General features: G+C 42.2%; 1 protein-coding gene across 3 annotated transcripts; it reads right to left on the minus strand.

The window, feature by feature from the left end:
• Window positions 1–2,831: 2,831 nt before the first annotated feature.
• On the minus strand, window positions 2,832–26,969 carry NUTF2 (nuclear transport factor 2). 3 transcript variants are annotated; one of them, XM_074286408.1, is made up of 6 exons: window positions 26,866–26,959; window positions 26,222–26,324; window positions 9,574–9,698; window positions 6,995–7,066; window positions 6,800–6,898; window positions 2,832–3,363 (listed from the first exon to the last, which is right to left on the minus strand). In XM_074286408.1, exons 3-6 carry the CDS (start codon window positions 9,670–9,672, stop codon window positions 3,250–3,252), a joined length of 384 nt encoding a protein of 127 aa, XP_074142509.1. In that variant the 5' UTR covers window positions 9,673–9,698; window positions 26,222–26,324; window positions 26,866–26,959; the 3' UTR covers window positions 2,832–3,249. The 3 variants fall into 3 exon arrangements, with proteins under 3 accessions (XP_074142509.1, XP_074142510.1, XP_074142508.1); XM_074286409.1 differs by having other exon boundaries at window positions 26,631–26,871; XM_074286407.1 differs by lacking the exon at window positions 26,222–26,324 and having other exon boundaries at window positions 26,866–26,969.
• Between the last annotated feature and the right edge of the window lie 680 nt (window positions 26,970–27,649).

Here is a 27,649-nt window from a genome sequence, read left to right on the forward strand (position 1 = left end):
CTCATGTGCCCAAGAAACTTTGCATTGTCCATTATGGCACAAGTATTTAGAAAGAAAAATCCTGAATCCAGAATAAATCAGGGGTCCAGGAGACTACAGGGCCTTGTTTTTTGTTTTTGTTTGGGGGGGAAAGGTTTGAACTCCAGAGAAAAAGTACTTTAGGTCTTTAGAGAATTGGTATATTCTTTCCTCCCTAAAAAGTGGGGTGATCAATGTTGAGTGTACAGAAAGAACAAATCACTTTGAGCAAACTAAGGGGATCCAGAAAATCAAAAACAAAAATAAAGAACCACAAGGCTCTGAATTCCTACATTTCGACCTACAAGTTAGAGTACATAGTTGACAAAGATGGCCACCAAGCAGGGGACTCCTATCTCCAAAGATGGGCCTGCTTGGAGTGGTATTTCCTAAGGAAAAGAAGGAAGGCTTCTAGGTAGCCCAGGTTTTGGTGTTTCCTGCATAACTATTCTCCCATGCTCAGATACTCCTCTACCTTACCAAGTAAGACACAGTTTTGTTGTTTAAAAAAAAACAAACAAACACAACCAACTCTTTATTGATTACACATTTCAGGCACAGGTACACATCATTGCGGCTGTCATAGAGTTGATATAGTGATTCTATCAGGTCAATTCAAATAAGCAGACACCTGATTGATCCTTTCTCTCTGTCAAATAGTATTTACAGCCCCGTTTTTCAGAGGCCTCTGCATTGAAATATACAGCATGTCTGTTCAAATAAGCAACATGCAAGAGCCCACATCTCAAAAAATTTGTTGTCCCAGAAAAGATGACAGTCTTCAACCAAATACAGACAGGAAACCATGTTATAGAAATGTACAACTTAGTTTTACATTACAGGACTAAAAACAACTCTGAAAGCGTTTCATGGCAAAAGTGAGTGGTGTATTCCAGGAAAGGTTACCCTCATCTCCCCCGAGCTGGGGGTAGATCTCAATGTGAAGAAGACTTTGCAAGTCAGTTGGTATCACTGGGCAAAGGACCGGCTCAATGCTGGTTTCCACCAATTGCTGCTCCTGCTAATACACTGGGAACTAACATTAAGTTGGGCCTGAAAGGCCCTTTGAGAGGCAGCATGGTGTTGTGGGAAGATCTCTGGCTTGGGAGCTCTAGGTTAGGCTCTGCCACTGGCTATCTATCTAACTATGTAGGCTGATCTTAACTAAGCAAGCGATTTCATCTCTCTGAAAAATGAAGGAAACCAACAAGATGACTGAAGTGTCCCTCCTGTTTTAACACTGTAATAAAATGGGAGACTAAGACCTGGGATGAAAAAAGGAATTGAGACTGATTCTGGTCCTAAAAAATGTCCTGGCCTCCCTTCCATTCTCCTAGTTTAGCAAGGGATTTATCATTTAAACAATTTAACAGTCTGGGGGCACTTGCTACATGAACTAGTATATAAAGAACAGAAGCACAAAGGACCTTAATTTGTATCTCTCTTCCCAAACAGGCTTTAAGGATAATGGATGAGTCCAGGTTATGGAATGGTTGCAATGGGGATGGAGGAAAATGAACAGAAATCAATTGAGTAGAGAGGGTCTGTGTGTGTACGAATTTCAAAGTATAAAATTGTTTTCTACTACTTCCTTCCAAAGTTAGATGCCAACAAAGTAATTAAGCTTGTGCTGCCACCAGAAGGGTATTTTAGGGATAGTCATACATCACTGGATAATAAGCTGAATGATGTGCTGGGTATCAGTGGAAAGGAGGAAAGGAAGGAGACAAGAGAGGAAATTTAGCCCTCAGGCTTGCCCCTGAGAGATTTACTCTCCTAAATCAATACTGTGCTGGCCTTCCCACTTTGCAGTCTTGATGCTGCAAGTATCCTGGTACACACTGAAAGAGCTACTAGCTGGCAAGGGCACATGATCATATGTAGCTTAGAAAAAAAGAAAACCAAATCTCAACATGGCCTTTCTTCTTTCACACAGTTCCAAGTCAGAATGGAAAGGGAAAGCAGTTCAGTCCTACCCAGGAGGAAACCTCCACAGGCCACAGCTGGATCACCTCTGCAGAAGCAGCTATTCTGCCTCCCCCTTTCTGGGAGAAGCAGCTCCTCTAACAGCAATCCTCATTTCTCTTTTTTCTTCCCTTTTGCCTTTCAGGTGAATGCTGCTTCTATGGGCACATTCTAGAGGGAGAATTCAGTTGCTTTAAGAACCTACTTCTATACAGAAGAAGAGCAGTTCTAGAGGAAGTATCCCCATTCTGTCCCTTGTGTGCCAGAAGAGGAGGTATTTTCCCCTGATTCTCTTACAGGCTCAATGAGAGCTGCTGATCAGTTAAAGTCAAAGAAAAAGCCAGAGTCCTTCCGGTAAAGTGCTGACAGGACCCACTGGGAAGCAAGGTCACAGATCAGCCCTCTTGACACCAAGATCTTTGACCTTGGGAAGACAATATGCAAAGACAGAAGCCCGGCATTAAACATGGTGGAAACAGTGGGGAGATACTGGAAAGGGGATGTTTGTAGGGATAGTGGAGTATTCCTGAAGGTATTTGCCCAGATCAGGAACCCATGCTTCCTCTGCCATCCTGACATCCCCTGCCCCCAAAGAAGGGTGTCCACTCTATTAGGAGTTATGGGCATTGGGAACAGATGTTTCTGGCCTCCCCTCAGACCTTCTTAGGCTCTGATGTTTCAGGAAGAGGCAAAACAGAGGAAAAATGAGGGAAGCTACAGAGATCTTCATTTTTTAAACACTGTTCAGGGGAAAATTAAATAAGAAAAGCAAAATTAGAACATGACCTGTTGGGTTGTTTAGGCCCTAAACAGTCAGCTAGTTAAACTAATTAAAACAATATAAACTGTTAAGAAAATTTTCATGGTTTTATTGTATAATGAGGCATTGGAACATCTGAACAAATCAAGATCTGGGCTGCACACGCAGCTGCTGCTTTCTCCTTCGTTTCTTTGGGTTACTAGAGCAACTTGTCAGTACATTAAAAAAAAAAAGACAACCTTTTGCATTACTTAGTCTTTCTAAGGCATGCGCTGGTACAACACAAACTTCTCCTGTCAGATGCAGCTAGTCTAATGTCCAAACATCATGCACAACACACTCAAATAGTGATGCCTCTGCCACCACCGCGGTGTCCGCCCACCGCGGCCTTGCAGGCTTGTGTATGATATTTGGAGTGTTCGGAGGGGGCTGGGGAGAGGAAGTGTGAATAATATCAGGAAGAGGAGAGAGAAGGAAACAGCGTGGGTGCCTTGGGAAGAGGAGGCTCAGCCAAAGTTGTGCAGTGCTAGCCTGAACATGTCGTTGGTACACACCCAAGCATCATTGATGTTCTTTAATAGAAATATCTGGTGGAATCCCATGATGGGGTCTTCATCAGCCTGTGAGGAAAGAGGAAAGACACCTGTGAACCATGCAGCAAGTGATACAGAAATCAGAACTGGCCCCTTCGGGTTTTTTAAAACAAACACCACAATCATGCCATGTTCCCTTCAGGCAACAGAAAGGTCAGTCAGTGGATCTGGAGTCCAAAGATGGGCAATGCTCCTTAATAGAACCTATGTACCCGTGACCAAAACACTTCTCCTCCTCTCAGTTTTCAAAGCTATAAAACAGGTCCAAAACCAGATGGTTTCTCAGGTCCCCTTCTGGCTCTAAAACCTGGGATCCCATTAAATAAGAAATTCAAGACTATGCTAATGGGCACATCCCACAGTTCCAGTGCCCTGAATCTCTAGGACACTCCTCTGAGAATTTCATCATCTAACACTTGGCCTTCTGTTTCCTTGAGAGCACATGAGCCACAACCAATAATAGTTCAGCCACCCTTGGAGGCATGGTTGTCTGTGAAAATTGGAGAGAAAGCTCTTTTGAAAGGAGAGCTTTTCATTTAGACTTAGTCCAAGTGCTTGGCTCCAGCTAGAATCACTTAGGAAAAAACATCCAAAGGCTGTAAATCCCTGCAGGATCATGGGAGGGAGAGCCAGAAATTTACCAACCACTGGTCTTGAACCCAAGGTAGCCTAGTCCCTAGAGCAGCATGGACTATCCTTGGATACAGGGAACCACATCCCATGAAAAGGCAACACAGCAGCATCAGATCAGAAACCAAGAGGCCAGAAGCAACATGCACCCACTGGGCAGCTTGGGATGTTCCCTTCAACTGTGACTGGGGAAACAGGAACCCATCCAATAGGCAGGCCTCTGGGGAGAAGGGCAGGGACAGGGTAAGAGGAGAAGAGCCAGGAAACAGGTCCTTCCCAGCCCTGTGCCAGCTCAGGCTAAAGGAAAAGATTTGGATTTTCCAAAAACATAAAGTATGCCCTTTGTAAGAGGTTCCTGGCCCTCATAATCCTTTCAGATATCCTAAATAACACATGCTTCATATGTATTCCAAGCAATTTTAATAAAGCTCAGACGCTGCCTTCAAACATGTCTGAAGTGAAGCAGTACGTTGTAGGCACATTCTCTACCCCAACTCTCAGACATAAGTTTGGCCTTGATGCCCCGTGCACAGAAATCCTAGAGCTCAGCCAGGTGGCTCAGAGCAGGTACCAACAGGGAGGAATGAGAAGGAACAGTTATTCCCTTCTTTGTTTGTTTGGCCTAGATAGAAGGGGATAAAAGGGGATGGAAGTAGCTCTCTGAGCTCAGAAAACCATATAATATCAGTAAAAGGCATGAAGGTAGACAGAGGTTCACCATACTCAGTAAGTAATCTGTAAGATCAGAATGTGATTTGAGCACCACAAAATAAAAAATCACTCATAGACGCTGCTCAGGAAGATTTGGGGGGGGGGGGGAACTAAGGGAAGGGAACTGATGGATAAAAGCCAATCAAAACAGAGTGGGGGGGAAAGAACTGGAAAAAGCCAGGCAAGAACCAAAGAACAAGCCATGTAAAAGGGGTCGGATAGCTAGCAATGTTTATGGCAATACATAAGAATATATTCCTGGCATAAAATGCTAAGACCATCAACATGATCCCCTAATTGGGTGGAAGGAAAAGGGAGAGAAGCAAGGTTTTATCTGTTTCTTTTTCACATGCTACCTGCCCAAACTGAGGTGCCCCCAGAGAAGCTAGATAGGTAATAATCTCACATGGAGGCATCACTTTTAAAGTTTATAAGCCCTTTCCTCACATTAGTCCTATGAAGTCGAGAATGTAATTTTCATCAGTCCTACTTTCCAGATGAGAAAATAGACAAAAAGAGGTTAAATAACTTGCCCAAAGTCATAGACATATGAAGAGACACAAACTGGAGCCCGGCCTCCTGCCATCAGACCCAAGGCTCCAGAAGCAATGCTGGTGCAATGCCAGTGATGTCTCAGCTGGAGGTGCAACCCATTTCCCAAGCTGTGCTGATGCTTCTACACAAGGGAACTCTCCCAGTTCCTCTGAGAAGAAATCATCCAATCCTGGCTCTGATGTCCCTGGAGGTTTAAGTCAACCTTAAGACCAATTCCTTAACAGGAACCTGAAGTTGGCAAGCATCCCCAGGTGGAATTCCACTTGTACTTTTGGACATTCCTTCTCTTTCAAGATGGCCCTGACTGTTCATTTTGCCCTGATTCCACCTAAATAACTATTCTGAGGTGGTAGAAAGCAAACACAATAGAACTTATGAAAAAGTTCCAGAGATTTTAGTGGAATGCAAACTTAATGAATCAATGGTGTTATATGGCAGCCAAAATGCCCCCATCTAATCTGTTTAACTGGTCTGAGAAACCCAATATCCAGAGTGAGGGAGTTAAGAATCAGTCCCGCTGTCCTGTGCCCTGATCAGAGCATAGTCTGGACACCACATTTTCACAAGGACAGTGAGAAGCTGGAGTTAATCTAAAGGGGACCAGGCTGAAGAATCAATTAGAGACAGTGTCTTCTATAGATTAGTTGCAGGAATTGGGGGTGTTTAGCATAGAGAAAAGAAGGCTTGGTAGAAGGGGGAAGAATGAGCACCATCTTCGAGTATCTGAGGGATTGTTTTCATGTGGAAAAGATGTAAGAATTGCTCTCCTTGGTCATGGGGGCAGTTGGAGCCAAAGGCAGAAACTGAAGAGGCCTATGCGAGTTCTAAATATAAAGGAAAACTTCCTCCCCATTAGAGCTCTCCAAAATGAAAATGGGCTGCCCCCTAACTGGAGAATGGATGACCATTTGGAGAGGAGATTGTAAAGGGGATGAAATATGAGCTATACTAAAGATTAGGGACTCCAAGGTCCCTTCCAACTCTATGCACCTGTATTCTGATCATCACCCCTCAAACCTAAAACCCCAATGCTCAGTGGGGATGTGAGCCTGCTCTACTCAGCCAAGACACCCAGGGCAATTGTGAAGACAGAGATGTAGAGGGGAGACATGCCCCATAGCAAGCTTTAGAGAAAGTCTGACAAGATCCCCCAAAATGGCAGCTGTTCATTCTATGTACCTCTGAAGCAGGAAACAATGGAGGGCAGGAGACAGAATAACCCTTATGCCTGTTATCCACAGGCAGCGGCAAGATGTAGTAGAAAGAGCGCTGGACTGGAGTCAGGAGAGACCTGGATTCGAATCCTGCCTCCGACACTTACTTGCGATGTGACTATGGGCAAGTCACTTAACCTCTCTGAGCCTCAGTTTCTTCATCTGTAAAATGGGGATAACAACACCTGTAGTACCTACCTCACAGGGTTGTGGTGAAGATCAAATGAGATAGTGGACATAAAGGCCCTAATGGGCTGTACGGCAGCTCGTCAGGCAAGGTTGGAATCCCCCCACCCTGTTAGCCCCTAACTGAACACAAAGGATCCCACCTGCTATGGAGGTAGGCTGCTCACCTTTAGCTGCCCCACCACCATGCTGAGTATACAGCTGTCAGGGGTGGGCTGGTGGTCCTGAGCTGTGATGCTGTGCTGTATTTTCTGAAATGGAAGGCTCTGAAAGAGAAGGAGAGGCAAATGTGAGCCATCCAGGAGCTCAGTCATCTTGGACCCCCAAACCACCAAACAAACAGAGGCAGGGCGCATACTTACAGACAATTTCTCCACGATGGCTGCTTTGCCTTGGAATTGCTGCCCTTCCCATGTAAGGCAAGATGCATCAATCTGGGGGGAAACATTCAGAATCTATTATCAGGACCTGACTAGATGACGGTCAAGGCCTTAGGCCAGGGGACTGAGGAAGCACAAGCTCCTCACCACAACCTTTTTAAGAATTAATCTAATTTTTCCTCTCTAGTGGAATCAGAAAGGAAAATGAGCCATGCACTGGCGCCTTCCTCACTCTTGAGAAACAAAGAGACTGACTCAAAGCAAAGCCCCCACAGATGGCCCAAGGCCCCTTTGCACTCACCAGCAGCATTCCTGCTGGAGCCTCCCCACCAGACATCCAGACTCTCTTACCCAACAAGTGTTGCGAATACCTTCTGGTCTATAGTGGTAGTCTTTTTCACTTTCCATTTCTCTTTTTTCATTTCTTTCTTTCTTTCTTTTTATGATGCAATCAGGGCTAAGTGACTTGCCCAAGATCACACAGCTAGGAAGTATTAAGTGTCTTGAAGCCGGATTTGAAATTCAGGTTCCTCTGACTCCAGGTCTTGTGTTCTAATCTACTAAGTCATTTAGCTGCGTGTGTGTATGCGTATGCGTGTGTATGCGTATGCGTGTGTATACATACACATGCACACGCAAGGCAATCAGGGTTAGGTGGCTTGCTGAGGGTCACACAACTAGGAAGAATTCTCTTTTTTTCCATTTCACACTTCTTACTAAACCTCTCTCTGAGGCAGTATTCAAACCACTGGGAGAGAGAACTATTTGGAGTTCTCTCTTTCTTAAAGCTTTTCTAACTTCACTTAGATAACCTGGTTTGGGGAGCCCTCCAATATTGAATAAGCAGAGATTCTGCACAATTATAAGAGTAATGGGAGACAAAATGGAAAACAGAAATGTCAACTTAATTACACAGTCTACAAATATTTGGGAGCTTTGCCAATTTAGTTGTGACATATTCAATAGATTTTTTTTTTTTTTTTTTAAGTCATAGAATCACAGATTTGGAACTAGACAGAACCCAAAAGATCTCGTGCTTCACTTTCTCATTCTATAGATGAACAGGTTAAGTGCTTGGGAGTGCATGTCAGGCTTTTTTCATTGTAAAAACTGTTTTGCCAATCTCTTCCCTCCACCCTGCCCATGTAAAAGGGAATTGCTCTGTTAATGGAACTGTTGGGTTGAGGCAGCATTGACAGTAAGTTTGAATCTCATCTGTACTACAGTTAGTTTCCAAGTGCTTTCCCTCAAGATCTACAAAAGCAACAGTTCCTAATTTATAACTCTCAATAGTTTACAAAGCACCTTCTCCCCACTGACTCTAGAAAAGCAGTAAAGTCCAGTAAAGTCAGAAGTTGAGAACCTGAACAACATTTCTCCATAGAAACAATGTTATCAGTGGCAATTGGGTTCTCAGACTACCCACAAAAAAGTTCATCTAACTCAGCATGTCCCTGAAGCATACTACTACTAGCATTTCATTTAACCACAAGTTATAACATTGTTTCCTTGAGAAAATGTATGAAGTTCTTCCTAGCAGAATGTGTAAGCGAGTTTATAAGAGACACTGGTAGATGTAAACCACAGACACAGAGAATACTCCCACCTCAGAAGCATCTGGGAAACTGGTAAAGAGGAAGAATCCTCGATTTAAATGAGTTGTTCCCTTTTTTCAGCTATATAAGAAAAGGAATATTTTGGAAGGAATCCTCCTTTCCATTTCAATAATAATATGCAATAATAACCTCTCTAGATAATTTATTCTACAGGTGTTCTAAACTAAAATCACTTAAACTACCGGTCACAACCTTATCTGGTTTCATGTAACTGATTGTGGGAGTCGTGAAATTATGATTTATTATCAATAAATGAGTACATACTATTTGGTATAAAGGTATATCTATGGGTATGGTATAGGTATGGGTATGCCTGTGTGTGTGTGTGTGTGTGTGTGTGTGTGTGTGTGTGTGTGTGTGTGTGTGTGTGTGTGTGTGTGTGTGTGTGTGTGTATAGGTATACCCAGTCACATAAAAAGTTCTGAGACAAAAAGGGGTCGTGAGTAAATAAAGTTTAAGCAGCCCTTTCTAAACTATCTAATAAAGTGCAGATGAGGTCTGGGAACAGGTCTTTCTATTATGATCATTTCTCCATTGAGTACAGAAGTAACACCAGTTTCAAAATATGAGAGGCCTTTCAAAAGGGGAGGAGGGAAATTAGGAGGCTAGAAAATAGTATGACAATATCAAACCAAAACAATTATGAGCCACAGAATCACAGATTTGGAAGGGATATTAATTCAATCTTTTCTTTTTGCACAGATGGAGAAAAAGAGTCTCAAGGTCATGGAACCTTCCTGAATAAACAGCAATACAAGATCAGAAGCCATATCTTCTTACACTCCAGCCTCTGATAAAACTGATACAATTCTACCTACTTCACTGAAAAGTCTGGAACTTGGTGCCAAACATCTGGTAGGGGACCAATGGCTAATGTCAGCCATCCCCACCTGCAGGAAATGAATTCTGTCCCAACCCCAATTATCCCACTCCCCAAGCACTTACATATATTGCTCCTAATTGGGTTCTGTCATTATCAAATAACTGGTAGTAATGTTGCACAAAGCTGGATCCAATCTGCTCCCAAATCGGCTTGTCTCCCATTCTGGATCCTCACCTAGCAGCAGAAACTGAAAAAGCAGCAAGAGAGAGAGAGAGAACATTGGTATGAATTACTAGACACAAGAGTTTGAAAAGCTCATTACATCTCTTTGGGCTCCTCTGCCCTTTCCCATAGTCCTTTGTTCGGACAGCACTGGATACAGAGTAGCCTCTGATCAAAAACCCTGTTCTAGGTCCATCATCAGGATGTCATAGGATGGTCCCTTTAGAAGATTTTGCTAATCTTACACATGGTTTTTTATATGACTGTGAATAAACAGTCATGCAGTATTTGTTTAAGGATACTATTTTGGACTTGGGGAAAGACTATAATCAGAAACCATCTCCTGCCTTTGATGATATTACAATTTAAGGGAGCCCATTTGCTAGTACGAGAACTCTAGGCGAAGGTTTCCTAGGATATCCTCATCAGGAATATGAGGCAAATAGCTTCTAATATTTTAGTCACAAGATTAATTCATACAGCCACCAGAGCCTTTTCTGTATGCCCCCTGAGACTAATGAACTGCAGTCAAAGTCAGCCCACCAAAGGGCTGTGGTTAAAAGCAAACCTATTCACCAAGCTAGCAGAGGCTCTATGGACTTGTCCTTTCCTGCTTCAAGAAAGTCTATGATAGGCCTGTGTCAGCCTGCTCCGTAGACTGTCATTCTGAAGCAAGTTTCCCTGTCAAATAGGCTACAGACCATTCCTTGTAGTTCTGGCTTGAGTAACTTTCTCATCCTGTCATGCCTTATAAGGATAAGATGGGTGGCAGTAGAACTTCAAACCTAATAGGCAAGAGACATGCAGCAAATACAACTGGTAAATCACAAGTGTAAACAGCTGGGGAGTAGTTAAAAGACAAATGGTGGGTGGGTGCTCAATGTTCTCCATCTTCCCAAGGAGCAGGCAGAATACCTCCCTAAATGAGGATAAAGATGGAGAGAGTTTTCCATGAACACCTATGTTTGGCTGAGAGTGGGGAAGAAGGAAAAGATCTGGATTTCTCCCTATTCCACATTTATTTGTACATAAGTATGATTCCTGGGAGAGAGATCTCCCTTTATATAGCTGAAGGATGGAGTCTCTGAACTTGGAACTGACCTGGGGAGGGACAAAGGGTGAATTTCCTTGTTGTCTGCCTGCCTTCCAAAACTTCAGGCAGGTTCTTTTCAGGCCCAGCAAGAGATAAGGGTCTAGACTATGGTGAGTATTTAGCTTAGCCTTGGTCATCCCTGGGTCCCATACCCTAGACCCAGCAACCACTTGATGTGAACTTCCAAGTTGATAGAGGGAAAATGGTCCTTCCAATTTTTGGATAAAGAAAGCAGAACACTTTGCAGCTCACAGAATGCAAGGTTTGCAATTTCTCAATGAGCCAGCAACTTCTAAAAGCTACCAGCAGCAAGGTTGGGAATCCCCAAAGACCACCTACTCTAGGGTTCTCTTCTGTGGAAGTGCTGGTTAACAGAGGACAAGTTTCCTACATGTGCTGAAAGGAGCAGCACAAGCAAACCTGATTCCTTAATACTGTAAGGTTGCTTGCTCCAGAGGCCACAAGAGGGAGCTGGCTGCATTAGACAGGAAGACACTTAATGCAGACAAACAGGAGACTTAGGATCCTAATATTTAAATAGAGAAGGGACTCCAAGAGATCATCTGGTTCAATCTTCTCCTTTTTGCAGTTGTGGAAACTAAGGCACAGAGACCTGTCTGCAGTCACACTGGAAATAAAGAATCCAAATTTCAACCCAGATCCTGCCATTCCAGATGACTTTTCCACTGAACCAAGTTCTCAAATCTCCCCCTCCCCCTCCCAAGAGGCTAAGGGCTAGCTAAGAGGACAGTTTTATTTTTAGCCAACATAAAAATATTTCACCATGCTGGCTGTTCTAAAAATAAAGCCAACAGGCTTACATGACTAATAAATCCATGTCTAGGAAGTCTAAAACTAGCTGCCATGAATGAGAACTGAAGCAGGACTGGGTAAGCTTTGTTTTAGTGAGCACAAGGTGAACTTTGGCTCACCCATTGCTTAAAATTTATTCAGTTGAATCCTGTAATTTGCTGAATATGTCAAGCCCTATCTCTCTGATCTGACCTGCTTTCAAAAACCTGGAGTGACAGCAGAGTGGCAGGCCACCAATGGGCAGTTACAATGGGATCCCAAGCCACTGGGAAAACACTACCCACTGAAGCACCTTCTATTCAAAGTGGCCAGTGGCAGCCCAAGCCTCCCAAGACAGAAAGGAAGAGACATGGGGTCTTTCAGCCCCAAAGTGACCAACTGCTTTCAAACATCTCTAACTCACTCTCAATCTCTCCCCTCTTCCTCCCTTGCCAATTTTGTCAACTGAGGGAGGGATCACTTTTTTAAATTCAAAGGAATTAAGAATTGGGAGGGACTGGTTACACCCCCTCATTTGAAGAAACCATTCTCTAGAGGTTCCACAAGCATTAAGAAGCCTAGTCATGCATGTATACATATATTGTATTTAATTTATACTCTAACATATTTAACATGTATTGGTCAACCTGCCATCTGCAGGGGAGGGGGGAAGGAGGGGAAAAATTAGAACAAAAGGTTTGGTAATTGTCAATGTTGTAAAATTACCCATGCATATATCTGGTAAATAAAAACTATTAAAATTTTAAAAAAAGAAGAAGCAGCAGCAGCAGCCCTGGCATGGGTTCCATGCCAGGCATCCTGACCTGGATTCTGAGCTTTCTACACATATGCTGCACTGCTGCTCCTCAGTCCCTCCTATTCAAGACTGGACAAGCACTAAATGAAGAAGCCCCTCTTCTGAGGCTCCTTTCAAGTCTGCCTCTCCTTCCTATGCCAAGTGCCATAAATAAGCTTATCCCCTTTCCTTCCACAGGCCGATCCCTAGGTATCAAACCTGAAGCTGCAAAATTCCTGATTGCCACTGAATCAGACTAATCTCAAATTGGAAAGTGTTTAACAAAATAGAAAATGTAATACAACAGTGATCATGTTAATTTGTGAGTTTCTAAGCCAATAGGAGCATTTCTATTGGAATTTGATGCCATTGGTCTAATATGACTTCTGAAGTATGTCAAAAACCTCACCTTTATCTCCTAATTTTGCTCAAATTCATTCCTTTTGAGAACTCTGAATTGAGGGAAGTCCCCAAAAGACTGACACTGTTGTACCCAAGGGCATAGCCCCCATCTCTCTAATTATGGCTCCCCTAATATTCATGAAATGAAAAACACAAGCATATGACTTTCTGAAGAGTATCTAAGATATTTGATCACGGGGTAGCTACGTGGCGCAGTAGACAGAGCACCAGCCTTGAATTCAGGAGGACCCAAGTTCAAATCTGGTCTCAGACACTTAACACCTCCTAGCTGTGTGACCCTGGGCAAGTCACTTAACCCCAGCCTCAGGGGAAAAAAAAAAAAGATATTTGATCACTGTACAGCATCCCAAAGAGAAGGATGATTTTTAAAAGTGTAATTACTTGGGAAGAGGATGGAGGAAAACAATCCTTGACTATTTAAAAGAACTTAGCCTTAGACTGTAGTGTTATGTGAAGAACTCAGAGATAACAGTCCAGATTTGAACCAGAGTTCGGCCAAGGCAATATGCTGGAGTGAGATGGGCAGCACCATTCGCAGGACACCCAAAGGGGCCTCTTTAAATTTCACTTGAATTAGTTCCAAGGAAACATTCATGTTTACATGATTCCAGGGAAAGGAGGACAGAATCATAAATTGAATTGTAAAAATGGAGAAAAGTCTATGAACCTAATAGATAACAAAGTCCAGGAACAAATTTATCAACTATTATGCCAAGCAATGGAAAAGAATCAGAGACAAATGGCCTAGTATATAAAAAGGGGGATGGCGTCCAATTAAAGCAACCTTTGTAAAGCAGAGAAAAAATGATTTTAAAAAAATCTTAATACTTCTATAGGTTTTTTAAAAATATGAGACAACAAATAATATTAATATGACATGGAGATGATTGCTTCAAACTTTTCTAAAAAGACCATATAATTCTCTATATGAAGAGAATAAACTTGCCATAAATAATTTGAGGGCCTGATCTTTCCTATAATTCAGTCTAAATTTCCTATAATAGTCCAAAACTTATTTGGACTAAAAGATCTTCCAACACATCACAGAATTTAGCTTCTGCTAGCAAAACCTGAATTTGGGTCTTTGGGGATAAAGGTACTTTTAAACAATCATGTAAGGGAGAGGAGAGATAATGGGCCTAATCAATCTAGACTTCTGCTTAAGTCTATGTAGAGTCAAGACTTTGTCACTTCTTAAAAATGCAATTTTTCCAGAAAATAAATGAATTAGACAAGAATGAAGATCAACTTCCAAATAAAAAGAAAGGCTAGAAGAGTTCCATCTGATGACCATCAGAGGTGCTCACAAAGGAGTCGGTCTCCTCAGAGGACAGGCAGAGGTCAACTTTCACACCAACTGTCAGCTCCATGGTAACCTCTGATTGAAGAGAGGAAACTTCTCCCATTAATATGCTTAATCTGTAAAAAATCCTAGGAACAACTAAAGAATAAAGAGTGAGATCTCAAATCTAAGCCATTAGCCAAAGAACTATATCTTATAAACTTTAAAAAAAATGATCTCATTGTTTCTTTAAATTTTCAAAGTCACAAAATCTAGTCAAATTATGCAGCAAAAACCCCATCTAGTTCTTGATCTGACTGTCAGTGAGAGAGGAAGAAACAAGACACTTAATTCAATCCAAATGATGGGCAGTGTAATGTCCGGGCTAGCTTTCTTGAGGTCCTCCGGACAGGCCTTGGTCTCAGCAGAACAGTCACCATGAGGATAGTCAGGAGTAGAGTCTAAAGTCTTTGTCTCCTTCAGTCTGTTCACTCAGACTGACTGACTCCCTAGGTCTCTCAGCCCTTAAACACCCCATTATAATTATATCATTACAGCATATTGAGTATATGCCAACTAGAGTGATTATATCATTACATCATACTAGATACGTGTGAACTAGAGAACCATTATCTCATCAGTTCCACTGAGTTAACACCTTTGTTGTAAGTATCCTTGTTTCCAAGTGTAATTCTCCAGAGTTTCAGCCTTCTGCAGGGCAGGATTTACAAAAAGCACAGAACTTATAAAGATTAGAGGCCAAGTCTAGCAGTGTGGCTAAAAACACAGAAATAAAACTCAGAATTAGGAGATGGGTCTTGCCAACCCAAAAACCCAAACTCTTTTTCCTGCAAAAGCTAGGTCATTGAAGATATTTGGAATCAACCATGACTCTTTATTTAAGAAAAGCCCACTCAAAAAGAAAGGGAAAACTCTATGTTTACTGACTTACTGACCTTTAAGTCAAAGAACAAAAATCTGCCTATCTGGACCAAATCTAACTTCATTTTACAGATAGAGAAACTGAAGTTTGAAAGAGGTTTTTATCCTGTAAGAGTCCCAGGAAACCCAAAAGGGGTCTTCCTGATCTTTCAGGCTGCCCAAATGGGCGGGTGCTCAACTGGCCTCCTAACTACAAGATAGCTTGTATTTGCCCACCTCCAGAAATACCAACAAACAAATTGAGAAAGATATAAAAACTGATATAAACCTCATGGTGAGGACCATGATAGAATCTAGACTATCGATCCTCCAAACAAATTTTCTAAAAAAGCATGTTTTGAGCAATGTTCCTAGCCCTATAATACAACATTGAAAGCTTAAGGATGGATAAATGAATTAAGACTAGAGACATCTACAGTGGCCTGACTTATGAGTAGGAAGGTACAGTGAATACCAGAATACCAGACTGAAGTTTAGGAAAATATGGATTAGAATTTCTCTTGGGACCCTTACAAGATGAAGACCTCTTTGAACATCAGTTTCTCTATGAAATTAGATTTGATGACCTCTAAAGTCCTAAGCCAGGTAAAGTGAAGAGAGTGCTGGGCCTGGAGTCAGAAAGACCTGATTTCAAATCTGGCCTCAGACATTTCCTAGCTGTGTGACCCTGAGCAAGTTACTTAGCCATCTTTATCTCTGTTTCCTCATATGCAAAATGAATTGGAGAAGGAAATGGCAAGCCACTGCAGTACTTTTGTCAAAGAAAGTCAGATCTGACTGAAATGACTCAAGAAGATACTTTCCAATGATTCTAAATCTAAGATCCTATAACTTGATTCATAAGATTTATACTATTATAGCTTCACTTACTGTATCCCCCTTCAATTTCACATAACCCTTTGTACCTCTCCCATGTACTTAGGTATCATATTATAGTTGTTTCATAGGATTTATGATTTATAGCTAGAAGAAACCTTTAAGATGACCTAGTCCTACAACCAGCAACCTATTACAGATAAGGAAATTGGGGCCTAACAAACTTTTTAGTGACTTGCCCAAGAAAAAAAAAAAGAAGAACCAATGAATGATTTCCACTCCCCCTCCCCAAACCTGCTTTCTCTGCAGCTGGGATTTTCCCAACCTGTAGAGAAGTATTTTACTGATCTTCAAATCCCACGTTCTATCATAGGCTTTTTCTGGTCTCCCTCCTCACTCCACTGACCTGATTTATCTTTTTATAAGGACAGTCGCTCTTTCCTGTTAGCCTTGAAGCTCCTTGAGAATAGGAAGCTAGTGGGCATTTAACAAGTGCCTGGCAATTCTACCCAAGTTGTAAACTGAGCCAATGAGAGCAATTTGGAACTATGTTCAAAAGGTTATTAAATTGTGAATATCCTTTGATCCAGCAGTGTCTCTACTGGGCTTGTATCCCAAAAAATCATAAAGAAACGAAAGGGATCCACATATACAAAAATATTTGTGGCAGCCTTTTTTGTAGTGGCCAGGAACTGGAAATTGAGTGGATGCCCCTCAGTTGGAGAATGGCTGAATAAGTTAAGATATATGAATGTAATGGAACATTATTGTTCTATAAGAAACTATCACCAGGATGATTTTAGAAAGTCCTGGAAAGACTTATAGGAACTGATGCTGAGTGAAGTGAGTAGAATCCAAAGAACATTATACAAGGCAACACCAAGATTATGTGATGATCACCTGTGATGGACTTGGCTCTCTTCAACAATGAGGTGATTCGGGCCAATTCTAGAGACTTGTGGAGAAAGCCATCTGCATCCAGAAATAAGACTATGGGGACTGAATATGAATCACGACATAGTATTTTCACCTTTTTTGTTGCTTGCTTGCTTTTCTTTCTTTCTCATTTTTGTTTCCTTTTTGATCTGATTTTTCTTGTGCAGCATGATAAATGTGGAAATATGTATAGAAGAATTACACATATTTAACATATACTGGATTGCTTGCTGAAGATGAGGAAAAGGAGGGAGAAAAATTTGGAACACAAGGTTTTGCTAGGGTAAATATTGAAAATTATCTTCTAATAATGGATTTTTATTTTCAAAATATATGCAAAGAGAGAGGGAGAGATGGAGAGAAAGGGGAAGTGAAAAGGGGGGGGGGGAGAGCGAACAAGCAAGAGCACACACCTAAAGCAACAACATCTGATCCTGACCAAGGAACTGGACAGAGGCAAGCCCCACCAAATAGCCACAAGCTCATCAACTAAAGGTGTCTTTTTCTCTTTAAAATTAGCATATTTGTCTAATGGGGATATACTTGAGTCAGCTGACACAAATTCTAATGCTGCAGACTGAAAAAAATTTGGCCAATCCAAGGATAGCCTGGGAAGAAACTATATAAATCTAGCACAATACTATTCATCTAGTGACCACTTGTGGAATTATGTGGCCTAGAACCAGAAGATTCCAAAAAGATTCCAAAGATTTCCACTCTCATTTTATAGATAAGGAGCCCGATATTTAGGACACAAGGATTTGTTCATGGCCATACGGCTAAGAAACACAAGACCTAGAATTCACATCCCTACCTCCCAAGCACAAACTCCAGATCAAGAGGTCTTTCCACTGGGCCCTAGAGCCCCAAAGTTGAAGCTGTTCTAAGGAGGATAGTTCAATGGAAGGTTGGGTTTGAAGGCAAAAATGCTAAATGAAGAGAATTGTGCCTAATTCTAGGGAGAAGTCTGAGAACTAGGTCCAGGAACAATCTTCTCAACTAAGCAAATGGCTTTCCTAGGTGAGACAGGTAGTCCACTTGGCTCCCAATGTACTTAAGTCAAAATGCAGAGATGTGAAAAAAGGCTAGTATCACCACCACGCTCATCCACACAATAGGAATCCATCAAAATGTAGATTTTAAGAAAAAAAAAAACAAAAAAAAAAAACAAAAACAAAAACAAAAAATATTGTCTACAATCCACCCTACACTGAAAACTCAGGCTCTTATTATATTTGGTCAATTGCTGCTGATTGTTCACCTTGACCTGCAAAAAATTCAAAGAAACACTTCCACTACCATCTCTTGGCTGGCATATGAAAGACTCAGGGCCCATAGAACCCAAAGTCCTAAATAATGATGTATTAGGTGGTTGATTATAGGTAAACAATTCCAAACATAAAAGGAATACTTTTCTTTTTCCATTGTTATACCTGGCAAGAGCAGGAAGAAAAAGTACTAAGGCCTGAATTAGGACATTTATTCTGCATCACCACCCCTGCTGTGGGTAACTTTGGTCAGTTCAATTCTGGTTTCCCTAATTCTACAGAGAATTGAAACTTGATAAACCTATTTATCATTAAGATCATAGAAAGATACTTGAATTTAGGGCCATAATGGTCCTTAAAGATCATCTAGTCCAAGATTTTATCTTACAAGTAAGGAAGCTAGAGCCTATATTAGTTAACTTGCTTAAAACGAAGCACAGCCATTATGAGGAAAAATTTCCAGATGAGACCCTAATAGAACCATATGGATTTAAGTATGTTTTTATGGATTCTCAGTTGGGAGTGGGGTACAAATGTGGAGAGCCAGACTGCTAATGAACAAAGACCATCAAAGAACAGAATCTGAAGAGTGAGAACAGTCCTTGGAAGTCTAGCCTACTTTCTCAATCCTACAGACCAATGCGTCAAACTGTGGACCATAAACTACCCTAGAAACTACAAATTAAGGTTATCTATATTGTATTTTTATTTTATTAAATATTTTAATCTAGTTGCAGTGCACCCACTTGGGAGTTCTGCAGGCCCTTGCAACTTTAGAATTTGATATGTCTTCCCTACATTATAACATCCCTTATAGGAGGTTATCCAGCTCTTGTACTTGAACAGTCAGAGACAGGATGCCCACCACCTAATGCATTAACCTCATGCTACCTCCTTCTATTCTTGTTCTGATTCTTCCTGGATCTAATTACTGAGGTGATATCCACACTAGCTAGCTACTCCAGTGAATAAACACAACAGAAATTCAAAACTCAATCCTATATCAGGCCAAGAAATAAGGAATTACAAAGATTCCTCACGTTTCATTTCTATTGTACTGTTCATTTGTCCAAGAAGTCCAGACAAGGGCCACTAAGCTGTTTCATGACATCCAAAGAGCTTGCTAGCCAGCTCTGTTCATATTGCTAATGGACAAGAGTGGGGGGCCACAATCTCAAAGCCTGGCTACTCTAGTAGTGCTTCTATCCCAAGTATCACTGCACTAAACAGGGCTTCCTACCCACAGAAGTTAGCAAGCTCATTTAGGGACTTACATTTAATTCTAAATTAGACAAAATACTGGCCCTAGAAATTACACTAGAAAATATAAAATAAACAAATTGGAAAAGATACTGCAATAGTTTATCATTTCTTTTTCTAGCTCTTTTTACAGATGAGGAAACTGAGACAAACAGGGTGAAATATCTTGCCCAGTTACTAAGTGTTTGAGGCTTGATTTGAACTCAGGAACATAGGACCCCCTGACTTCAAGTCAGATGTTTGATCCATTGTATCACCTAGCAGCCACTGAAAAATGGAAAGGAAGCTTTCCCAGTGATCAATACCAAATTGTAAGAAAGAAATATAGATAATTAAAAAAAAAAAAAAAAAGAAAGGAAGCATTCTGGGTTTAAAAGGAAGCTGACCTGGGATTATTTTGAAATCAGTCTTTCTACATAGTAGGGTTAATTGTAGGCAATAAAAAACAAAATCCATAGGAATATATATTTTAAGGGATGGTTCAAAGATAATTCAAACTATGGACAGTCCATATGTTGGATCATCTAAAGCTGCCTCTACTGGCCACCAATCACATGGGAATTAGTGAGACAAGCTTACTAACAGAGAGAGAGGCTCCCCAAATGAAAATAGGCTGCTTCAGGACACAGTGAGTTTTTGTCATTGGAATTCTTCACTTGAAGGCTGGATGACCCCTTATTATAGGGGGGATTCCTCCTCTGGCAAGGATGGGGTTCAGTGACCTCAGGGTATAAGTTTGAGCACTGGAAAAGACATTTGCAATCATCTAGTCAAATTCTTTCATTTTAAGGATATGGAAACCCAAGAGGTATGACTTGCTCACAAAATCAAGGGAAATGCAGCTGAATCCTGTCATTCTATAGATTGAGTACATGCTACCACACCGAGCTGCAGATCCTGGCTAATTTCAAAATTCTATGCTGTTGCTATAAGTAAAATAGATGACCTAGTGCCCTCTGAATTTCTCTAGGGAAAAAGGGGTCACAGAAATTCCAAGTTTAATACCGGCTTAATTAACCAAACATTAAAAAAAAAAAAAAAAAAATCCCTAATTACTCTAAGATAAAGCTAACCTTCTAATTGGTTTGTATGTATCTAGAACCAATTTTTGGAGGGGTCATAGACTTCTGTACAGATTGATTTTAAATCACTGAAGGAAAAGCTAAATTTCAGTTAGAGCTGTGTAGAAAATAAAGGTACAACTTCTTTTCAACCCAATCAAGTTCAGAGCCATATATATATATATATATATCCATGGACTTTGGATGTCCATGGAGCCCAGATTTAGCATTGCTGCTCCAAAATGATCTGACTATTCAGTTTTAATCTTAACTCAATCTGAGAGTAGAGAAGGCGTCAAACTTTTTTCCAACACTCACTTCTTCTCCCTTCACATTAACTTCAGAAACCACAATTACAGCAGCAGTGTGACTCAATAGGCCACATAAGAAGCTGAAGGATTGAGGCTAAGCAATATGTCTATAAAGTAGGGCTTTTCCTATTTCACTAGGTTAGAGAGAACACTCTACTGATCAATGGAGCCAGCCAGCCAGTCTATAATTCCTGCTCAGTAACAAATAGATACTTTGGGAAACATGGAAGGAAAAGGTAAAGAAATATAGAACTAGCAAAACCCAAGATTAGCCCAGAAAAGGAGATGAGAACAGATAAGAACAGGGCAAAAAGCTAATCTTTCTAGTTATGATGAGAAAACACTATTGAGAAAAAAACAGCTGCAAATTAGAAGGTGGATGCTTAAATCATATGTAGAAAAGAGAGATTAAAATGTCCTAACTTTCTAATAATTATAGCAATTTAAAGTAACAGAGGACTGGGTGATCACTAAAACTAAGGAATTAAAAAGGCTAGATTACAATCCAATTCTTAGTCCTCTACCTCAAGCCTCTCCACTGGCCAGTGTGATGTCCTCCTAAATTTAGCACGATGTCTGGCACAAAAATAACAGGCACTTAATAAATAAATGTTTGTTGATCTCACTGGAAACAGAATCCCAATTCCAGTCCCCCTACCTACTTAGAAATCAACACCTCAGGTTTAGAATCAAAAGAATTTTGAAGGAGAAAGAGAAAAGAAGGATCACCTAGACCATAAGTTTTATAGATTAGGAGACTGTGACAGAGATGCTAAGAAGAGCCTTGTCTGAAGATCACACAGTAAGTCAGTGAGTAGTAAAGTGAAGAATCCAGATCTTCTAATTTCTAGTCCACTACTGTCAAGCTATCTTTCTGATATTCATTTTTAATTTATATATCATCCTGGACAAGTCAGCTCCAAGTTTCATTTCTTTATTATCGGAAAACAAAGAGTTAAGAAATAAAAACACTTCTCTCTCCTACCGAAGCTGAAAAGAATTGATCCTGTGGTTGTTTTTTTATGATTCCATACACAAACTTACAGCTCTGGATCAAAGGCAGCCTTCTTCCCTTGAGAAAAAACCTAGAGCTAGCATTGATCTTCAACCCATTCCCATCCAATGAGAACAAAACTGACTACCAACACTGAGTTCTTTCCCACCCCACCCTCCATTTGAAGGAAGACTTCCTGCCTAGCTCTAACTTGGAAAAAGACAGGGAAGAAAGCAAGGAGTTAATAGAGAATGGGAATTATTAAGCACCTCCTATATGACAGGCATCATGCTAAACACTTTACCAATATTATTTCATTAGATCTTCACAATAACCCTGGGTGCTATTGTTAGTATTACCCTTATTTTAACAGTTGAGGAAACTGAGGCAAGCAAAAATTAAGTGATTTGCTCAAGGTCACAAAGTTAATGAGGGTCTGAATAGGATCTGAATTCTCTTCTTTTTGACTCCAAGCCCAGTATTCTCTCTATTGCACCACCTAGATAACTAATGGTAAGAAACTCCCTTACAAATTTAGCCACAAAGGATTCCTAGGGAAGATTTGAAGACTATAATTCCTAAGTCCTTGATAAGGAATTTTAACTCATTCTATCTGAAGCCTGAATAAAATCATGTGGACATTGTCATAAAATCTAGAGGGCCTCAGAATTTGGATATCACAGAATCAGGGACTTAATAGCTGGAAGGCACCGCCCCCCCCAGGCATCAAATTTATGAACTTAAAAAAAAAAATGTTTTGATAACTTTTCATTGGCTTCTTTTATAAATCTGTGTATTTTATTTGCTGTACTTCAAAACACTCTAATGAGAAGGGGTCCACAAGCTTCAGCAGGTTGCCAAAGGCATTAAGGACACACGAAAAGTTTAAGAAGCCCTCATCTCACCCAACTGTTATTTACAGATGAGCCGAAAGAGCAAGAGAGGCTTGTCCCAAGTCACAGGCCAAGAATCAGGGAAGGGATTCCAACCTAGGCCTTCTGACTCCAAGTCTTGTATTGTTTTCACTGTGCCACACTCCTTTTTATTCCTGATGGGTTGAGGTCAGGCAAATTGCTCTGTCCAAACATTCAAGATGGCTAGGTGGGGTGTCAGATAAAATATGAATGGTATGGCACATGGAATTAGGAAGGTCTGAATTCAAATTCTGCTCCTGATACTGATTACATGTGTAAAACTCTGTGCCTCAGTTTCATCTGTAAAATGAGTGCAATAGCATAAACTACCAAGACTGTGGGGAGGATCCGATAATCTAGCAAAGTTAAAGTGCTCAGCAAAAGTTCAAGTGTTAACAATGTTATCTATGGCTATTAGCTCACTGGGGCCAAAATGAGGAGGCTTTGTAACAAAAAAGCATTTCATCTGGAGAAATACTGAGGAAAGTCTACCTATAATCAAAACTAAGATTTCCACAAGGATCATGAGAAGGCCTGATGTCCTATAACATATCCTAAAGGAGATGATTTAGCTAGGGTCTAAGAAAACTGTTTTAAGCACCAAAGGATCTCATTGTTTCTTTAAACTTTCAAAGTCACAAAATCTAGTCAAATTATGCAGCAAAAACTCCATCTAACTCTTGATCTGATTATCAGTGAGAGAGGAAGAAACAAGACACTCAATTCAATCCAAATGATGGGCAGTGTAATGTCCGGGCTAGCTTTCTTGAGGTCCTCCGGACAGGCCTTGGTCTCAGCAGGATAGTCACCATGAGGATAGTCAGGAGTATAAAGTTTTTATTGTCTCCTTCAGTCTGTTCACTCTGACTGACTGACTGCCCAGGTCTCTCAACCCTTAAACACCCATTACAATTACATCATTACAGCATATTGAGTATATGTATCTAGTATAACTAGAGTGATTATATCATTATATCATACTAGATATGTGTGAACTAGAGAACCATTTTAGCCCTGGCTTCTGATTTCAGGAGCCCTATGTCCAGGCTTCCTATATCCAGACACTTCAACAATTGCTGCATTGCACACATGCTAGCATCTTTAGAGAACAAGCAAACCTGGCTAATGTTGCCTCCCTAGTCCAGAGAATGAGCCTAACTTGCTCTCTGTTTACAGAAAGGGCAATTGAGAAGTTAGGGATAAAAGAATGTGTCCACTGAACTTTGAAACAGTTTCTTTTCTCAGTCTTCTGGTCTTAGGTATGGACTGCCCCTCCTTTACCTTTGCCCTATTCTTCAAGGTGATGGGAGAAAAAAAAAAATCATCCTAACTATGGTAAAACCATACTGGCTGAGACTGATACCAAGGAAAATAATACACAAAAGTGAGGGAACCTTTCTTCTAAAGAATTTATAGCATCCCTATGGTCCTGGAGGCACTACAATTACCAGATGAATTAAAGTGCAATAAGAAAAGTGAAATAACTGAATCAGAAAAGAAAGCCAAGTCATGAGGAACCAGCTCTTTTCCAATCAATGCTTTCCTTTAGTCTGCTCTGTACCAGCAACCAGACTTTCTGTTAAGTGCTTATCTTTTTAGGGGTGGTGTTAATTTCAATCACATCAACTTTAACCTATGCCAGAGGAGTAATTCATTTGTTTTTTATTTTCTGAGACTGGGATTAAGTGACTTGCCCAGGGTCACACAGCTAGGAAGTGTTAAGTGTCTGAGAGGAGTAATTCATTTGTAATGTTAAACAGATAGAATCATACAACAAAGGACAAGGAGGCAATGACTAGTCAGTTACCACACCCAAAGCGTTGGTGAAGAGCAGCTAGGTGTGCAGTGGATAGAGCATTGGTCCAAGAGTTAGAAGGACTGATGTCAAATCCAGTCTCAGAAACTTGACACTAGCTGTGTGACTGTGGGCAAGTCATTTAACCCTGACTACCTCACCCCCCAAAAAAAACTAAAAAGGGGAGGGAAATGAGTAAGGATGGCCAGGACCAGCTCTTCAAAGCTAGCCTTGTAAATAAGGAAACTCTCCCATGAACAGTGTAACAAAGCCAAGCAATCAAAGAAAACCAGTGACCTACTGGCCCTATGAGTATAAGAAATTTATAGTGCAACAGATTTTAAAGTTAAAAGAGAGTATAACTATAAACTCATTTTGTAAATGAGTAAACTGAGTTCAAGAAGTGATTTGCATACAGCCAGTTAAGCAAGAGCACCTGGATTGGAACACACATCCTCTTCTTGCTATACCATAGAAGTGGTTTTTTTTTTTCTTAAATTAAGTGTAGACACTACATTGGCTTCTAATAGAAACTGATTAAAGGGGTCAAATATCTATGAATGCCTGTTATCACCTTATGGTTTTAGACAACCAAGTTGCCTCAAAGGAGTCTTTCCTCACATAATTCAGGGCTACTCCTCAGAAAGAGATGACCAGGATAGCTTAGCTCATATCAGGCAGAGCCTGCTGGACTTTAGAAGAACTATAGAAATTCAATCACCATCTAACAAGCCTAAGGAAGAGAAATCTTCAATCTGTCTGTCAGGTCACAGTGGAGGAAGTAATGTAAAAGCCCATTTTAATAGACAGAGATTAAGAGTGTGATGTGCATATGCCTTCACAGTTACTATGTTATTGCCTCATAAACCAGATAAATGTCAACTGGAAACAGGATTCTGCATTTAAGATTCTATGGTGGGGCAGCTAGGGGGCGCAGTAGACAAAACACCAACCCTGAAGTCAGGAGGACCTGAATTCAAATTTGATCTCAGACACTTCCTAGCTGTGTCATCCTGGTCAAGTCACTTAACCCCAATTACCTTGAGGGGGAGGGGATTGATTCTGAGATCAAATTGACTATACTTGGCATCCAAATGGACAGAATTAGTGAGGGTTAGCGTCAAAGATCCAGTTTGATACCACAGATATTTACTACGTACCTACTATTCTAGCCAAGGCAGGGCAGCTAGTTGATAAAATGAATAGAGCACTGGCCCAAGAATCAGAAAGATCTGAGTTCAAATGTGACCTCAGACATTTACTGCCATGTGGACTTTGGACTGGGACTTTGCCTCGGTTTCCTCAATGACAAATGAACTGGAGAGGAAATGACAAAGCACTTCAGTACCTTTTCCAAGAGCAAAACCAACTTGAACAAAGAGCAAGGTACTACGCTAAATATGTTCCAGGGAGCTAACCTGAAAATGAAAAAGAGAGAATACCAGCCAGATTTTTAAAAAGAGACACTGGCTAAATGGCAAGAACAACAAAGCCAGAAGCAGCAGCAGGCTGAGGAGGGATGATTAGCAGCTAAGCTCTGGCCAGCTGGGTCCCAGGGTTCTGACCATAAAACGAGAGGGTCTCTGCAGCAGCTTCCAGCTCACAGTTAGGATCTGGCTCCAGACCCTGGCCTTGCACCCTAAACAGCATGATTTCACCCCTCCATAGTCTATAAAACCAGGGAAGTGGCCACAAAGCCCAGCCCCTTCCAGCTCCATAGGCTGAGAACTCCCATGGAATCGGGGTTCGGATCTTGGCTCTGCTTCGACCTGAAATGTTGGAACCAGAGGAACTGGGTTTGAATCCCAGCTCCGACCTGTGTGACCTTGGATCAAGTCTCCCTCTCTGGGCCTCAGTTTCCTCACCTGTAAAATGACGGGATTGAATGAGAAGATGATTAAGGTCTCTTGCGGCTCTTAAGCTCTCTTAGCAATATTGGGCTCCTAAGGTAATGATGAGCTCCGAAGCCTGCAAGCACACACACAGAGGACCCTCTAGAGGCAGGATTAAAGGGAAGTCCCTAGCCCACGCCGCCGGCCCCACCCCCACCCTACCCCACCCCACCCGGCTGGCCTGGCGAGAGCGGCGTGGGCCCAGACTGCACGAGGGGGACCGGCCGAGGGAGAGCTAGATTTAGGTCGGCAGGAAGGAAGTGGGGAGCCCAAGCTGGGTCTCTCCAGGGGCCCCCTCCCAGTCCCCGGACCCCGGCCGCCCCCGCCCAAGACCGCGTGACTTTCTTCTTTCTCCCCATGACCCGCCCCCGGCCCCCGGGACCTCGGCCCCTCTCTAGACTGGAGCGGGCCCGGCCTCCCGGGCAGCCCCGGAATCTGAAGCGAGGGGTCAGCCCGGCCCCGGAGGCCGGGGAGGGCGGGGGCCCCGCCAGGCCCAGCCAGTCCCAGACACAGGTCTCGAAAGAGCGCTAGGACGGGCGTGCGCCAGCCCCGGCAAGAGGAAGCGGGCGGTTCCCTGGGGTCCGGCCCCGCGCGGCCGGACAACGCGTTGCACTCACCCGACTGGCTGGCACGATGGCAGCGGCGGCGGTGGCGGCAACCGAGCGCGGTCCCGGACCGACTGTCCCCCCCCCCACCCACCTTCCCTCTCCCGCCCCGAGCCCGCTGCACTCTGGGAAATGCAGTGCTGCCGCGCTAGACTTCAGCCAGAGGTTGCAGGAACAGAACTACAATTCCCGGCGTGCCGTGCGGTGCGGCCCGAACGCAATCTCCCTGCCCAGGAGAGGTGGGGAGGGAGCCGGAAGAGACGGGGCCAGGCTCAACCCCTGAGCATTGTGGGCTAGCGGAGGACCTCGGGAACTTTTCTGCCTTGGCGCCTTCCAGGAGTCAGTCCAATCCAAAGTCTACCTCTGAGAGCCGGATAACTCTAGCCCCGACACCACCCCTTTCCACCCCAGTAGTGTCCGAAAGCTTACTGGCCCCATCTGAGGGAAATCCACTTAGTGGCCATTTCATGTGTGAGGGGTCTGAGAGATGATTCCGCTCCGTCCCCCAATTTTACAGAGGAGGAAACTGAGCCCAGAGCTTAATTTCTTCCAGGTTGCATATTCCAAATGCACTCCCAAACTCTCGTCAAACCCTGCCTGGGAGCGCGTACTGCGCTGGAGCACAGGGGGTTTGGAAGAGCGCTCGGCAGCCTGAAGACGTAGAGGACGTGGCCTGGAGCGGGAATGGCCCCAAGGAACTGGAGGAGGGCGTTTAGCTTGCGGAAGAGAACGTAGAAGAAAGCTTAGACTTAGTCCCTATGACTCCTAAAGGGAAGCCAATCCTGCAAGTTTCAGG

The sequence above is a fragment of the Sminthopsis crassicaudata genome, chromosome 2 (genome assembly GCF_048593235.1).
Source record: "Sminthopsis crassicaudata isolate SCR6 chromosome 2, ASM4859323v1, whole genome shotgun sequence".
NCBI lineage: Eukaryota > Metazoa > Chordata > Mammalia > Dasyuromorphia > Dasyuridae > Sminthopsis > Sminthopsis crassicaudata.